Below are 15,198 nucleotides of genomic sequence, written 5' to 3' on the forward strand. Positions count from 1 at the left end.
CCATACAAAAAAAGCTCATTGATGACATCTGGTATAACATAGAGTTGTGCATATCTAACACACTCATCTCTCACCACAACTGCCATTTGGAATATGAGATGGAAGACAGATTCATGTAAGGGAATAACAGACTGTTGCCCACACAGCCTTTCTGCACTTTGGTGCCTGGGAAGACCAAATCAAGCAGAAGGTCAAAACACTTTCTTTTTTTTTTTTTTGCCACTGATATCACACAAACAGATCAATAAAACGGAATCTTACCACTGCATTGCGTTCAACTCTGGAGCGTATTTGGTCAATTTTGCCTTCTTTGACTCTAGGAAATATGGAAGAATCTGCTCCCTTACAAAACAGAAATATATCACCTAAAAGAGACAGCATACGGAATTCAAAATGGCCAAATATATCTTTCTTCAAAAAAACATTCAAATTACTAAGTCTTCAAAAAGATTTCTTCCAACTTTTTTATAACATTTGCACCCATGCTGGTACTTGATCCTCTTTTTTTATAAAGCAAGGCACACAGACTGTGATTAATGCTTAACTCTTTGACAAATCTGAAATAAATTCAAGTGAAACTAAAACATCTAAGAAGAAACAGAATGTGACAGCCTTACCTCCTGAAGATTTAACAATCACACTCATTCGTCGCCTCACAGAATCAAAACTCAAAACCTCTAATAATTCAAACCTGAAACAGAAACAGAATATTTTTTAAACAACTTGGATTTTCCAGATCCCTAAACTGGTTATTACGACTTCAAGTATGTCAACTAAAACATGACTTCTAACATGGAAAATCAGGTTTGGTATTATGGAATATGCAACTAGTACAGAATGAAATATCAGGTTACAAATAATAAATGGGGGAGGCCCTTAGCTCCTAATTACTTGAAACAGAATTTGTCTACATGATGATGTTCATGAGAATCTTTGGATGTAGTGTAAATATAATTTATTTAAGCAGAAGACTAGAAATCTCGCAGCAGAGCACTAAGTTGCTCATAAAGTAAATTCCTACCTATAATATCTAGGCATAGCCTTACAACTTGAAATGTGTAGGTGTTTACAAAGAAGTCTTTATTTAATACCTTTCTAATTTTCATGAATCTTGCTCAAGCATTGACCGACAAGTTATAAAAGGAAAAAAACATTTCTTTTTACTGATTTTATGTTTGCCATTGTTTTTATGATATTATTTTATCCCACGTTCCTTCCTTTCTAGAAGGAAAAATGAATACAAGCTCCTCTTGTACTGATTCTGTATAATTCATCAGTTTATGTACTTCAACAATTTACTCTCTTATCTATTTCATTTCATCTAAGACAGCTACCATTTTTTCCAGCACAAATATAAGCATCCCAATCATTAATCCAAATCTCTTCAGAATTCCTCATTGTTAATATTTTGCTTATAAAATAGATGTGCTTATTTAATTAGACCATTCAGTTCTAAGTCCTTACAACACCCTGGGATTCAAACCTGTGTAAGGTCACAGTGTTTATTTCATTAAAAGTTACAACAGATTCTAACAAGAAGCTGAATAAGGCCTATGGCTACAAACTGAGATGCATTTGGAGAAGATTCCTAATTATGCTGCTTTCATAATGAAACTGACTCCAGTTATTATGAGGTGAGCCAAAACACCTGAAGTAACCCTTGGGACAAATCGTCCACATTCCCCTAAAAGGGGGGAAAATAACAGCAGGGTTTCTGTATTTGTGTCCAAGATTCTCTGTGCAGTCAGCAGAGTGTACATGCAGGAAGACCCAGATCTACAATAGTCTTAACCAGCAGACATCCACAGAAGTGCAAGGCAACATTTTCAAAAGTATATACATCCCATTGAACAGCTGTACTACTTAAATGTTGTTGAAAATTTTACTCATACTATGGCCTACAAAATTTATTCTACCTCTCGAAGATAAATAACAAAAAAACCTACAGTATCTGTTTGAAATTTTATTTGAACCAGCTATAAAAATTTATTCTACAGATACTACCCTCCGGTATACTATATGTATATTTTGTGAAAAAAAAACGGGGCATATACCTTTTTCTATTAGGAAAATATAATTTACCATATAACAAAGGAAAAACATACATAGCTCCTAAAAGTATTAGGAACTATTAGATTAGGCCACCACATCTTTGTTGTTATATTAATATTTTATATTGCATATACTGTCAAGCTAACAGACTAAGTGAAAATACAGAACTATGGGATCTGTTAAAATTGTAAATATTAGTAGATAATTCGTTTTTCTACTAAAATGTACAATTTTTTACTTCTCTGAATTAAAAATTAATGCATGGAGGAAGGATAATTCATTAAACACATTAATAAAAACTCCTCATTGGTCTGTTATGTTTTTAACCACTCACTTCTCTATGTTATTTTCCCGATTTAAGATCTCCATAAAATTGTCCTTCAGCCTTAGATAGGTGTAACCAAGTCTGTAAAATGAAACACACACGAAGAGAATGAATACAACAAAAATATAATTATCCAGTTTAAGTATGTCATAAGGATTTAATACTGAGCTTGTGTTCTGGAAAACAAACTGTCCTGGTTTTGTTAAAAACAAGTTTCTCTTTCAGTGAATTTTGCCTGTCAGCTAAAGCCTTCATATTAACTGCATTTTCCTGGAGAACCAGACCCATGTTTTGGTAAACCTAGCAATGGAATGCAAACATATTGATAAGCACGGATGGACATCTCGCGAGAGGGGCGACGAGAAACAAGTGACTAAGAAACTGACCAACTGTGTATAACATTCCATTCACGTGAATACTTCATATAAAAGTGGGAGATCACGAGGATCTCGTCCCTTTTCCCTTTTTCCTTATGGCCGACCTTAGGAGAGGATCTGGCTGGTCGTCCCTGAGAACTGAGGCCTAGTGAGAGACTGAATCCAGCTCCGCTTGGTTGCAGAGTCTAATCCAGGACTTTGGTGGCCGGCTCTGCAGTTGCTGAGACTTTCAAGACTGGTTTTGTATATTTTGTATTATTTTCTCTATTCTTATTAGTAGCATTAGTAAAACATCTTTAATTTTTCCAACTCTCTTCTCTCTGTTCTTCTTTCCCTCCCGATCGCCCGTCCTGAGTGGGAAGGGGGGAGAGGGAGGGGCAAAACGGGGGAAGTGGGGGAAGAGGGGGTTAACAATACATCTGCCAGGGTTTTATTGTCACCCCGCAATCTTAACCCTCGACACAAACAAAAAACCAAAACATAACAACAAACTGGTTTTATTTAATGAATATGAACAATCATGACTGTATATTAAGAAAATCAGCACCTCTAGATGATTCGGTGTTTGTTGTTACAATTTTTGTGCTGAAAACAATTTTGAACTTCAGTGATTAGATCCCTAGATTAAAAAAGTACACTAACTAATTACACACATACCTCTGTATTCCCTCAACTAAAGCAACTTCATCAGGTGATGACGATATATATATACAAGGTCTTGAGAGCTGGCTTTTCCTTAATCCGTCTACACTGTCATCATCTTTCACCTGAACGGTGTGGCAAAGACAAAGAGCTCGGAAAAACAGGTCCTCTCTCTCCTAAAAAATAAAAGGAGTGGTTGTTGCCATGTGTGAACATTTCAAAGCATTCATTTGAAAATTCTTCTTTTGGAAGGTTATGCATCTCACCAACTACTACTGTTTATTATCAGATAAAGACAGTGTCACAGGTCACCTGCCCTTTAGGAGGAGCCACGTCTCTCCCAGCAGTAACCACACAGCTGCTACCAGCATCGCCATGCCAGTCAAGCTGCTGATGCCCAAAAAAGACAGCGTGCATCTTTTGCCGCCTCTGAGTGCTTAGATGTGGCTAAAGGGTTTTTTTCTTTACTTTCGCTTCAACTTTAACAGCCTGTATTAAATACTAGTCAAGATACAATTTTCGGAGACCCGAGTCCAGACAGAGGCATGCAGCACCTGAAGCACAAGTGTTAACAGGATTTAGAGATTTCAATTTCTTACGCAGCTTGAACACCTCTCAGAGCTATATAAAATAAAAGGAGTGTGGACATTTTGGCAGCTGGAGTCAACAACTTCTATAAAGTTTCATATGGTTTGGTAATGACAGCTTCTGACACCAGAAATAGATTTCTATTTCATGGATACCTGGCTGTGTTCTACCTGCATCTTTGTGTCTAAATCTTATTCTTCTGTACAGTTCAATACGAATTTTGTGTCATTTTAATTCCAAGGTAAAAAACACAGTGTATCTTGGGACCACATTCTGAGGGCCAAGGGTAAGAAAGCCATAAGGCTGTTGAATTACACCAACATATTTAAGATGCCTTGTTTCGCCATAATGAAGGATATGGCCAAAGGATGATTTGAGACTGTACTGATAAATTTTTTAAAACATATTGTCCTTTGGCTGTGATTATCCTGCCCATTTATATCCCGCTCATCAGTTGACACGTGAAGTCTCCTTAACTTCCAACTAACTTTGCATTATCCAGCAAAAAAGCCACAGCACATACATGCTGTGTGTAGCACATTTCAGATGTGGTTATATTCAGTCACATTTAAAGGTAATTTAATTTGATCATAAACCATTCTCTGGCCACATCTTTACTCAGTGATGACTAAGTAAGTGTTTGCACTGAGCACTCATTTTCCCCCTTCAGGAGGTTCCTGCCTTGCTTTCCCTATTGTGTCTAATTTTATTGTGTGAGCTAATTTTTAATGTGTGAGCTAATTTTAAATGGAAACCAGCTATTATGTTTCTTCAGCTATTAACCAGAGAAAGTTCTATATTTTTAGGTTTTATTTAATTCAGTTCTACAGCTGCATTAAGTTGGGAAACTTCATATTAAGCTTTTAAATCTTGGTCTAAAGTAGGAAAGGGAAATATTCATGTTGTGATGCATTTCCTACAGTTGCTTACTTTGATTTGTGAAATTCAAGGATGTTACATTTCTAACATTCCCTTCATCAGCACCATTTAATTTTCATGTTTCATTATATAAACCAAAAACCCAGAAAGAGTCATCATACCTTTCCACTTCCTCCTGGAGAAGAATCAATCATATCAATGCCTGTACAATCGTGGAGAACTTGGCCATTGCAGATAACATGTGGTACATAAACGTGCCCTTCAATGCAACATTCTACGAATTCCATGTTGTTCTCAGTTAACGTTCCTGTTTTATCTGTGAAGACATACTCAATCTGCAAATGAGCACAAATTAAAAACAGCAGTAATATGAACACATTTTTTCCAAGGTCTCTTAACAAAACTGAGATTATTACTGGGTTACACTTTCTTTTAAAGGTCTTTATGAAGGCTCTTTCAGAAAAGGAAACCAGTAATTTCTCCTGGGAGTTGTCTTCCATGGAAATGTGGGCCCTGAAAGATTTTATTACAAGACTATCAGCAAAGCGATCTTTTGCCTCATAACATGTACAAATAATGTGTTTAATCTACTTTCACTCTTCCCTCAAGCTCCTTTTTGGTTTTTAATGTCTTTCTTGCTGCAAGACAGATATTTATGGAAACAAAATGCACACAAATTCCATTTCCCAAGGATCATTATTTAATGTACGTGCCTGGATTTGGATCAGTTACTGTCAGAATGGTCCTTAGGGTAGTATCAGAATTCCCCACTACAATAATGTTAGTTTAAATCAGGACTCCGAACTAATGGTCACAGACAGTTATACACATGGGCACTATTATTGCCCTGGAAACATTCCTTTTGCCTTGATATTGAATTTTTCATTGATTTTACCTTTTACCATGAGCCCCAGCATTTAAGGATAACAACATCAAAAATAAAACCAAAACATGAACTATAAACCAGAAGAGCTAGATCAACACAAGCTCAATTTTGGGTATCGGATATAGGTACTGTATACAGATTGCACGTAGGTATTTGATAAACTGAGAGCATTATGTAAGGTTAGGAATTAAACACTTGAAGTAAGGCAACTACTTAGTACTTGTCAGATTGTTTAACAAACTTCAACATTTATCAAGTGCATTAAAAAAAAAAAAAAAAACACAACAAATTTTTGCTCTCAGTCACAACAGAAGTTACTAAATATGTGAACTTTCCCCCTAGACTGACTCTTCTTATTTTCACTAATCTGAAAAGACAAGTTTCCAAGTTTTCCAGTGGTTTGTTATCTGTGAACACAACACCCATATTCAAGTTTTTTTGAAGTGGACAGGATTTATATGGATTTCTTTCATCTCAAATCCTACATTCAGTTTCATAATACATTTATACAAGATACAAAATGCTATCAAGCAAAGGTTTTTTATCCATTCAGTGTGCTGCTCTGGGATCAACACCCATTACATGAAAAAAGAAATAAAGTATGTCACTATGACACTATTTACTACAACCACAAACAAGGATTCACAATCAAAGCCTTCATTAGAAATCCAATGTGTAATATCTTTCAAAAATGTAGATGCAAAATTTAGTTCATTGGATTAGTACTAATAATGCAGAGCACTGATGAGGGTCCCATTCTAGGGAATGGGCACTTCAAATTCAGTAGTACTAAAGGGTTTTTTATAACAGAATCACAGAATGTTTGAGGTTAGAGAGCACCTTCAGAGGTCATCTTGTCTACCCACCCTGCTCAAGCAGGGCCACCAAGAGCTGGTTGCCAAGGACTGTGTCCAGATGGGTGTTGGTTATCTCTAAGGACAGAAACTCCACAGTCTGTCTGGGCAACTCAGTCACTGTGACAGTAAAGTAGCGTTTCCTGATGTTCCGATGGACTCTCCTGTTTAAGGTGGCGCCCACTGCCTCTGGTCTTGTCACTGGGCACCACTGGGAAGAGCCTGGCTTCATCATCTTTGCACCCTCCCTTCAAGTGTTAATATACATTGATAAGATCTTGTCTGAACCTTCCCTTCTCCAGGCTGGACAGTCCCAGCTCTCTCAGTCTGTCCTCACATGAGATGCTCCAGTCCCTTCCCTTCACCATCTTTGTGGTCATTTCAATTGACTCTCTCCAGTATGTTCATGTCGCTGTTGTACTGGGGAGCCCAGAACTGGACACAGTACTTCAGGTGTGCCTCACCAATGCAGAACAGAGGGGAAGGATCACCACCATTCACCTTCTGACAATACTCTGTCTAATGCAGGTGAGGACACCATTCACCTTCTTTGCTGCAAGGGCACATTTCTGGCTCATGTTCAACTTGGTGACCAGCAAGACCCCTGGGTCCTTTTCTGCCAAACTGCCTTCCAGCTGGGTGGACCCCAGGGTACACTGTGCCCCATTATCTAGACCATTAATGATCAGGACTGGACCCACTATTGACCCCTGGTGTACACCACTAGGTTACTGGCCTCCCATTAGACTTGGCACTGCTGACCACCACCTGCTGGGCCTGGCTCTTCAGCCAGTTTTCAGTCTTCCTGAGGATCTCACAGGAGACAGTACTGACTGTCTTCCACAATAGTAAAACACACGGTACCACCTTTTATCCAAAGAGACAGGTGTCCATAAAAGCTTAATTACTAGTTTGGTTGTACAAAACTAAGGAAATACACCATCTTATTTATTTGAAAACCTATTAAAACATTTTAAATTAACAGAGTTCCTAAATATTTTCCCAAAATATGCATATGTATCTGTGTCAAGGCTATTATTTTCTTAACACAGAATACCAGAAGATAGAATTTATTTTAGCAAATGAGAGTGACAGTCTGTCATTTTATGCGATGAAACTTGCATCTGGAGATTTGGTGTTGCTCTAGTCAGACAAAAAGGGATTTTTTTTTCCACCTGATTTTTACTCTAAGGAAGTTAGATGCTTATTATAATCTCCCTCTATGGTCAACAGAGGGAAATCACCACCTTCTTACAGTGTTTATAATTTACTAATACAGTAATACTAACTGACTTCCACTGACTGGCTGAGAAATCAGAATTTTTGTTTTTGAAAATCAGATGATCTCAAATTTTATTTTTGAAACTAATCAGCACTAAAGAAAATGCATGCAAAGCTGCAAAAAGAAAAAAAAGTGACAATTTTAAAATAAAAAAACCTATGGTAAGAACAGTTGAAGAAATTTATAATTCAATGAAATTTACCTGTCCCAACTCTTCATTGAGGTCAGAAGTATTCACCAATGGTCCTTCACCTGTGTCCTCATCAAACATTTCCTCATCCCATGTAAGAAAATAGGAACCAAGAAATTTCTGCATTTCCACAGTGACATACATGGATACAGGAATAATGTAGTTGAAAAGAACCATGAATGCAAGGAAGTCTGTTAAAGCCTGAAGAAACTGCCAAAGAAACAAGATGAAAATATTAATTTCTCATGTACCATCAAAAAAAAAAAAAAAAAAAAGTAACTACTCCTACATTTATACAGTCCTAAAATTCCATTCGGTTCTTTGAAGGCAATCACCAGGCTGACGTGGCACCCCGGTGAAAATGAGTTTGATACCCCTGCTGTAGTAACTCATTCTAGGATTACCAAATTACAGAACTTTCAGGCAGCATTTCACTAATAAATAAAGGGTTTTCCTTCCTTCCTTTCCTTTCCTTCCTTCCATTCTCCTACAAGGAGAATGTGTGCACATAACCTGGTTCGATTTTTTCAGTGGGGGAGACTTGCTAGAAGTAGAATCAACATGCTGGGCAGATTGAGTTACTGGTGATAATGAGAAATCCTGCCTGTGTAGCATGCACACATCACGCATTTCCCCTAGTCTGAGTGGGAGGATTTGGTGAAATAACAATATACTTTCTCTAGTGCTGGGTTCAGTTTGTTACTTTGGATCATCTCGGTATCTGCTCTGGACTATGTCCTTGCTTCTGTAAGGACATTTGACACTAGCAACTCTGTTGCTTGTCTCTAGTGCCAATGACAGAGTTATAGGGTTATATGAAGCTAAACTTTTGAGAGGTATTTTTACAGAGATTCCTACAGCAGATTCTTTTGAACACACAGCTGTTATGTTATTACCAATAGTTGTGGGATTCCTTTCAGTCCTGTATTTCTCTACAAGAGGTCAGTTCCTTGGTAATTCACATCAGTGACAGGACATGCCAAAAAACTTTCATGAGGCTTTTTATACTAAACCAGACATTTTCTCATCAGTTAAATTAATATATACTACTTGGGTGCAACAATGTAATACATAAGATTTCCACAAATATACTGTCACCATATTTAGCCAAAAAAGCAACAATTTATGACTGGCTGTATATTATTTTCAGTAGGATTCTTATAAAATAAGGGTTTAGTGAAAACTCTTTTTAATTTTAATTTATTTTAATTTATTTCCATACCAGATTTCTTTTCCTTTCTGGCTCTGTTTTCTGATTATACCACGGCTCATCACGAAATGGATCACTCTGCCAGACATACTTCAGGACAGTATTTATTAGTGCTTTACTGATGAGAATACAGAGGTATACAATAAGGAATGCATTCATTGATCTACAAAAATAAGGCAAAATAAAAATTCCATCAGCACATAAACTATAGTTTATTAAAAAATGCTATACTTGTGCTTCAGCCTAACATTTGCTGCAAGTCTAACAAAGCTAATGATGTTAAACATCTTCTCTACAGTGTTTTCTCAATGAACAAAAATATTCCTGAGGACCATTTTCTATTTAAAATGTTAACTGCTGTGATTGTTTCTAATGTGTGTGGCACGTTACCAAACCTATTATACTAGTGGAAACAATAGCAGAGATGGAATCACAAAATAACCGAGCTTGTACCTGAAGATGCTGTTTCCCTGAACCAATATAAAAACACACACATAAGCACTTCTAAAGAAATAAAGAAATATAAATCTATCGAGAACATTTTGTAGCTGTAATGGTTTAACTCTTTCTAGCCAGATCTAAAAGAGCAAGGACAGTTCACATTTAAAATTATGCTTACACTAAAGAGGGGCAAGAACTAAACAGCACGAGTTAAACCTCAATAACAACAGAAAGAGACACATCATCATTGCTCAGTGACTGTGTAAGAGAAGAGCTGTCAGCTGGTCAGTACATCTTGCCTTAATCAATGACATTTTTTTTCACAAGGCTGGACACCTTACTCAGAGCTGTTGATTTCAGATAGCCCAGCAGGACTAGAAAATATTTGTCTCGATTTTAAAAAGAGTAAGTAAACAACATCAGCTCATCCCTTGAAGACAGCAGTGCCTTCTTTTCCCACCATATATGCCTGTACAGAGCTTTTAATTGCAGCTAAACCACAGAAAACTTGCCACAGACAGGCTTTGTGTTACTGCAGTTGATCCAAAGTGAAGTGCATCAAAAGAGTTATTTTTACTGAATTCAAGACTTAATTGCAACGAAAAGGAATTTTAAGATATTGAAACACATAACCGGGGAAAACTGTCAGGAGGTGTAGTCTAACCAGTGAAAGAAAAGTCTTCTGGACAAGGAAAACACACCATATCTTGAAAAGGTGAGCATTACATTAAGGTTTTTTTTTTTTTTTCTTCAATAATTAACATCTAATACAAATTCAGTATTGAGGACCTCATTTATATGGTATTATATGACTCACGAGTAAAAATGATACACACAAAAAAGCAAATTTTAAGTTTCTGTACCTTTTAAAAAATTTAAATCAATTAAAAATACAGTTCTAGGGAAAAAAAAAATCCCCTTTTATTCACCAAACATGCAGTTTTCCACCCCCAAAAGAAATATCAGAAATTTTACTTTTCTACAGCAGATCGCTTCTGTGATTTTGCTTGGTAATTTAATGCCATCTTAGTTTCCATGCCAGTGTAAATAGCAACACCTGAAATTAAACAACTTGTTTTACTAAAGATTGCACAGTACAATAACTTAATAAAAGCACAATTCACTAGATTATTATACTCTGACATTTCTTTAACTCTCTGCAGTCTGAACAAAACGAACAAAGATTTGGATGATACTCAAGAGGCTTTAATACCTCAGTTCTTAGAGGGAAATCTTAAGCAGCATTTACATCTCATTCCAGAGTCAGAGTTCCCAAATGCTAACATCTTGCTATGTATCAAAGCCAAACCAAAGATCAGTTTTGAATAAATCCCCATGCATTTTCTGGTTCTTGTTTTGGCTTTAATTATAGAATCTAAGACATACATTGTAAAAGAAAACCCAGATAGGGCTAAACTACAGTACACGTCCAAGAAGACTAGAAGACAGCCATCAATTTAGCATGCTTCGAGAAAATGTAATAACTCATAAAAAGAGTGATCTTTCAATATTACTGATGTTGCTGTTGATAATACAGATTGAAAGACTAAACTTTGGAAGATTAGACACAATGACTAAACTAAGCTGTAAACATGAAGATGGATTTAAAATACTTAGTAATCCAGAATACCTGTACATAGCTAAAATAAAATTATTTAGGATATAGATTGTGCTGCAGTAATGACAAACACTGCAAACACTGTGAGGCAGACCAGAAACAACCATTCATATTAGGAACATCTCTGCACAATACACAAGTTAACAGAAATATTAAAACCATCCTCTACAGTTCACAGAAATACTTGCTACAAACAACTTATATTAGTTCACCCATTTTAGATTACAATTAAAAGCAATGAGAGCAAGTTTAAATTAATATATACTTATTACTCTCTTTTTGAAAAAAAAAGTTGCAAGATTTTGGCTGTTTAGGCTAAGTAGTTGATGAACTTTCTTGGGAGTACAGAAGTTGTATATGATACAGGATGACTTGGATCCTTATCCTTTTGGTCACCAGCAAAGACTGGCTTGTTACAACTGACCTACTACTTCCACTAGGCTTTCTTGAGGGATGTCCAAAAACACTTAGCTCACTTTGTGCTTATTTCTGCTAAAATATTAAAAATTTTCCATTAAACAAAGACAACTCTCACGCACAAAACACACTGCCTGGTAGAAAGTCTGATTTTGATTTGGAACTGTTTAAGTGGATTTTTTTTTTTTTAATATCAGCGATACTTACATCTGGTTGGAGTATCTGTTTTGACAAATGAGCAGAACAGATGTAAAATTTTTCAACAGGTTCATTAACTGCTTTGGAATCACAACATTAATTCACAGTGCTTGGTCAAAAGTCACGCATTTACATGAAGAAGTTGAGTCATCATCACTAATCCTTGAAGACTAAACTATAAAATCCCCCTCCCAAAAGCCTCTGTAGTCATTGTACATGATTAATAGTTATTTTATTGCGAATAAAGCAACAGTAAACCCTATTAAAAAGTTGCAAATCAACTGATTCAATAGAAATCATATGCTCACTAGTAACTCTAGGGTTGTAACCTTGTTTCATGTTTGCTTATTACTTCAGGATCCATTTAAATAATCAATAGAAGTATTTACCAAAGATTTTTTCTGTGTTCTTTAAAGTGGCTCCTCTAAGAAGCAGATTTTCAGATCCTAATGGCCTGCAAAAGATATAGGTTAAAAAATATAAACATTTAGAGAGAAACAGCAGACCTTAGTGGAAAACACGTAAAACAGGAAATGAGTCTTACTCAACTATTTTTATTTTGTGTAACAAAATTACCAGGCAATATTTAAAGCTGTTAAGTGAAAATGTAAAAAATATATTCAGAAGCCTAAAATTAAGCTCATAATTTCACAATTCAAGTCTTAAACCAATGCATCTAAAATCCACATATGCATGTATATAAATGAAGACTCATCATCCTAATTGTAAGGTGTTTATTTTTAAAAATAGAGTCAAGTGTCTTTTAGGCTTATATGAACTACACTGTCCTGCATGTTAGAATTACTTACTAAGGACAATACATTCTTCCAATTTCTTTTAAGTACAAAAAGTATACAAGGTAGTTTGAAACTTATGGTATACATTTCAAAGCATACAAATAAATTATTGAGGAGTAGGGGAAATAATGTAAGGATACCCCTGCAGTTTAAAATACAATTTTGGAGCATGATATGTAATAGAAGTCACTATATGAGTGCAAAAGCAAGGACTACTTTATAGGCAGACAGCACGCAGAACTGTCAGACTATTTATACAGCAATGAAAAAAGATCAGTATTTTTGAATGTTATTTAAAGCGTTCTTGTGGCATGAAATGCTCCAAAAACAAGAAACTTTGAATAAACAAAATCCCCAGGGCTGTAACTGATGTAAAACCTGAAACTAGTTCAATTTAAACCAGCGGCGTGCTGTTACATCAATGATTTGGGTTATAAGACACTACACCCCCGTGTAGTAAAAAATACCAATTGCTCTAATAGTGCTATTCAAGAAATACAAGTATTAATGCCACAAATCTTCTCATTAGTATTATAGAATCATTCCAGTTGGAAGACATCCTCAAGATCATCGAGTCCATTCACAGTGTTATACATAAATAAATATATTGCTGTTGAGATTGAAAAGGTCTGCTTATTTTCCTTTCCTCGCCCACCAAAGCCAAATTCCAACCAACTTTATTAGTCAAAAGAATCTTTAAAGTGAAAGACACAAAAAGACTTTTCATAGCAGACTGTAGCAATTTACTACTGCATGATCACAGAATCATTTTGGTTGGAAGAGACCCTCAAGATTATCAAGTCCAACCATAATCTCATTCTGGCACTAAAACATGTCCCTAAGAACCTCATCTATACATCTTTTAGACACCTTCAGGGATGGTGACTCCACCACTTCCCTGGGCAGCCTGTTCCAATGCCTGACAACCTTTCTGTGAAGAAAATTTTCCTAATATCCAATCTAAACCTCCCCTGCTGCAACTTGAGGCCATTGCCTCTCATCTTGTCACTTGTTACTTGGGAGAAGAGACCAACCCCCTCCATGCTACAACCTCCTTTCAGGTGGTTGCAGAGAGCGATAAGGTCTCCCCTCAGCCTCCTTTTCTCCAGGCTAAACAGCCCCAGTTCCCTCAGCCGCTCCTCATCAGACTTGTGCTCCAGACCCCTCACCAGCCTCATTGCCCTTCTCTGAACTCACTCCAGCACCTCAGTGTCTTTCTTGTCGTGAGGGGCCCGAAACTGAACACAGGATTCGAGGTACAACCTCACCAGTCTCGAGTATAGTGGCACAATCACTTCTCTAGTCCTGCTGGCCACACTATTCCTGATACAAGCCAGGATGCTGCTGGCCTTCTTGGCTACCTGGGTACACTGGTGGTTCATGTTCAGCCAGCTGTCGATCAACATCCCCAGATCCTTTCCCACCAGGTAGCTTTCTAGCACTCTTCCCTGAGCCTGTAGTGCTGCCTGGGGTTGTGATGACCAAAGTGTGGGATGCGGTACTTGGCCTTGTTGAACCCCATACAACTGGCCTCAGCCCAATGATCCAGGTGGTCCAGATCCCTCTATACCATTATCCCTCAATCTGGAAAGGAGACCAGGATCCTCAGGAAAGGATGCCTATTCCCTGGAAGTAGGCAGCTGTTGCTAGAACAGCTCGCATGGCCTCTTTGTCTAGAGGGACCCCAGCGACACACAGCCCAGAACAACTGAGAGATGGTCATTCTGGATGGCAACAGAGATTTTTGCACTTTTTGCAGTGCAGTTATACAGGTGTTTCCTGCAAGCTATGAGACTGACACACTCAGCAGCCAGATTTCCCCTCCTCTTTGCTTACTGAGATCGAAAAAATCACACTGAGGTTAGGAAGGCCCTTAGCCAGAACAGAGTATCTTCCCACACTTTGGGTCTGGGATATCACCCAAGCGAGAAGCCTTTCCCCTTCTATAGCTTTGCCTCTTTGGGGCAAAGGTCATGAACAAAATCAGGTAAAGCAAGTCTCTTCCTTGCTGGGTAGACAGAAGATTCTAGGCCAAAAAGACCGAAAGACTCGTACCTCTTTTGTACTGCTTCATTCTTTTTGTCTATTTGCTGGACAAGAAATGTCTTGGGCTACAGACTGCTGCTTGAGCAGAACACGCCCCACTCACGTCAGGGTGAATTTGCACAAGAGACCAACCTTTCTAGGTGCCAGACCCAGGGTAAGAGATTGCTGTCTCTTACAGCACATACAAAATGCATTTCCCTGGACGTTGCCTTCCTGAACACACACACACACACACACACAGACACACACACACACACACACACAGACACACACACACGCACACTACTGTGGACATTTTAGACAAATGTACAAACACCCTTAGTAAAACTTAAAATTATGTTTGGCATGCTCAATCTCCTCCAAGAAGAAAAACGAGAGAAATACAGAAATAATACT

At 37.3% G+C, this 15,198-nt stretch overlaps 1 protein-coding gene across 4 annotated transcripts in view; it reads right to left on the bottom strand.

Annotated features, from left to right (window-relative positions):
• The window catches only part of ATP11A (ATPase phospholipid transporting 11A), a 129,374-nt gene that overhangs the window by 29,191 nt on the left and 84,985 nt on the right, over positions 1-15,198 (bottom strand). For all 4 annotated transcript variants that reach the window (XM_082049862.1, XM_082049863.1, XM_082049865.1 and 1 more), the window contains exons 9-17: positions 12,349-12,413; positions 10,702-10,783; positions 9,298-9,448; positions 8,088-8,285; positions 5,025-5,198; positions 3,412-3,572; positions 2,387-2,458; positions 618-691; positions 262-365 (exon numbers count right to left, since the gene is read on the bottom strand). In XM_082049862.1, the coding sequence (XP_081905988.1) occupies positions 262-365; positions 618-691; positions 2,387-2,458; positions 3,412-3,572; positions 5,025-5,198; positions 8,088-8,285; positions 9,298-9,448; positions 10,702-10,783; positions 12,349-12,413 (1,081 nt within the window). The remainder of the gene's footprint in view (positions 1-261; positions 366-617; positions 692-2,386; positions 2,459-3,411; positions 3,573-5,024; positions 5,199-8,087; positions 8,286-9,297; positions 9,449-10,701; positions 10,784-12,348; positions 12,414-15,198) is intronic.

The sequence above is a fragment of the Streptopelia decaocto genome (genome assembly GCF_964273445.1).
Source record: "Streptopelia decaocto genome assembly, chromosome: 1".
Classification (NCBI taxonomy): domain Eukaryota; kingdom Metazoa; phylum Chordata; class Aves; order Columbiformes; family Columbidae; genus Streptopelia; species Streptopelia decaocto.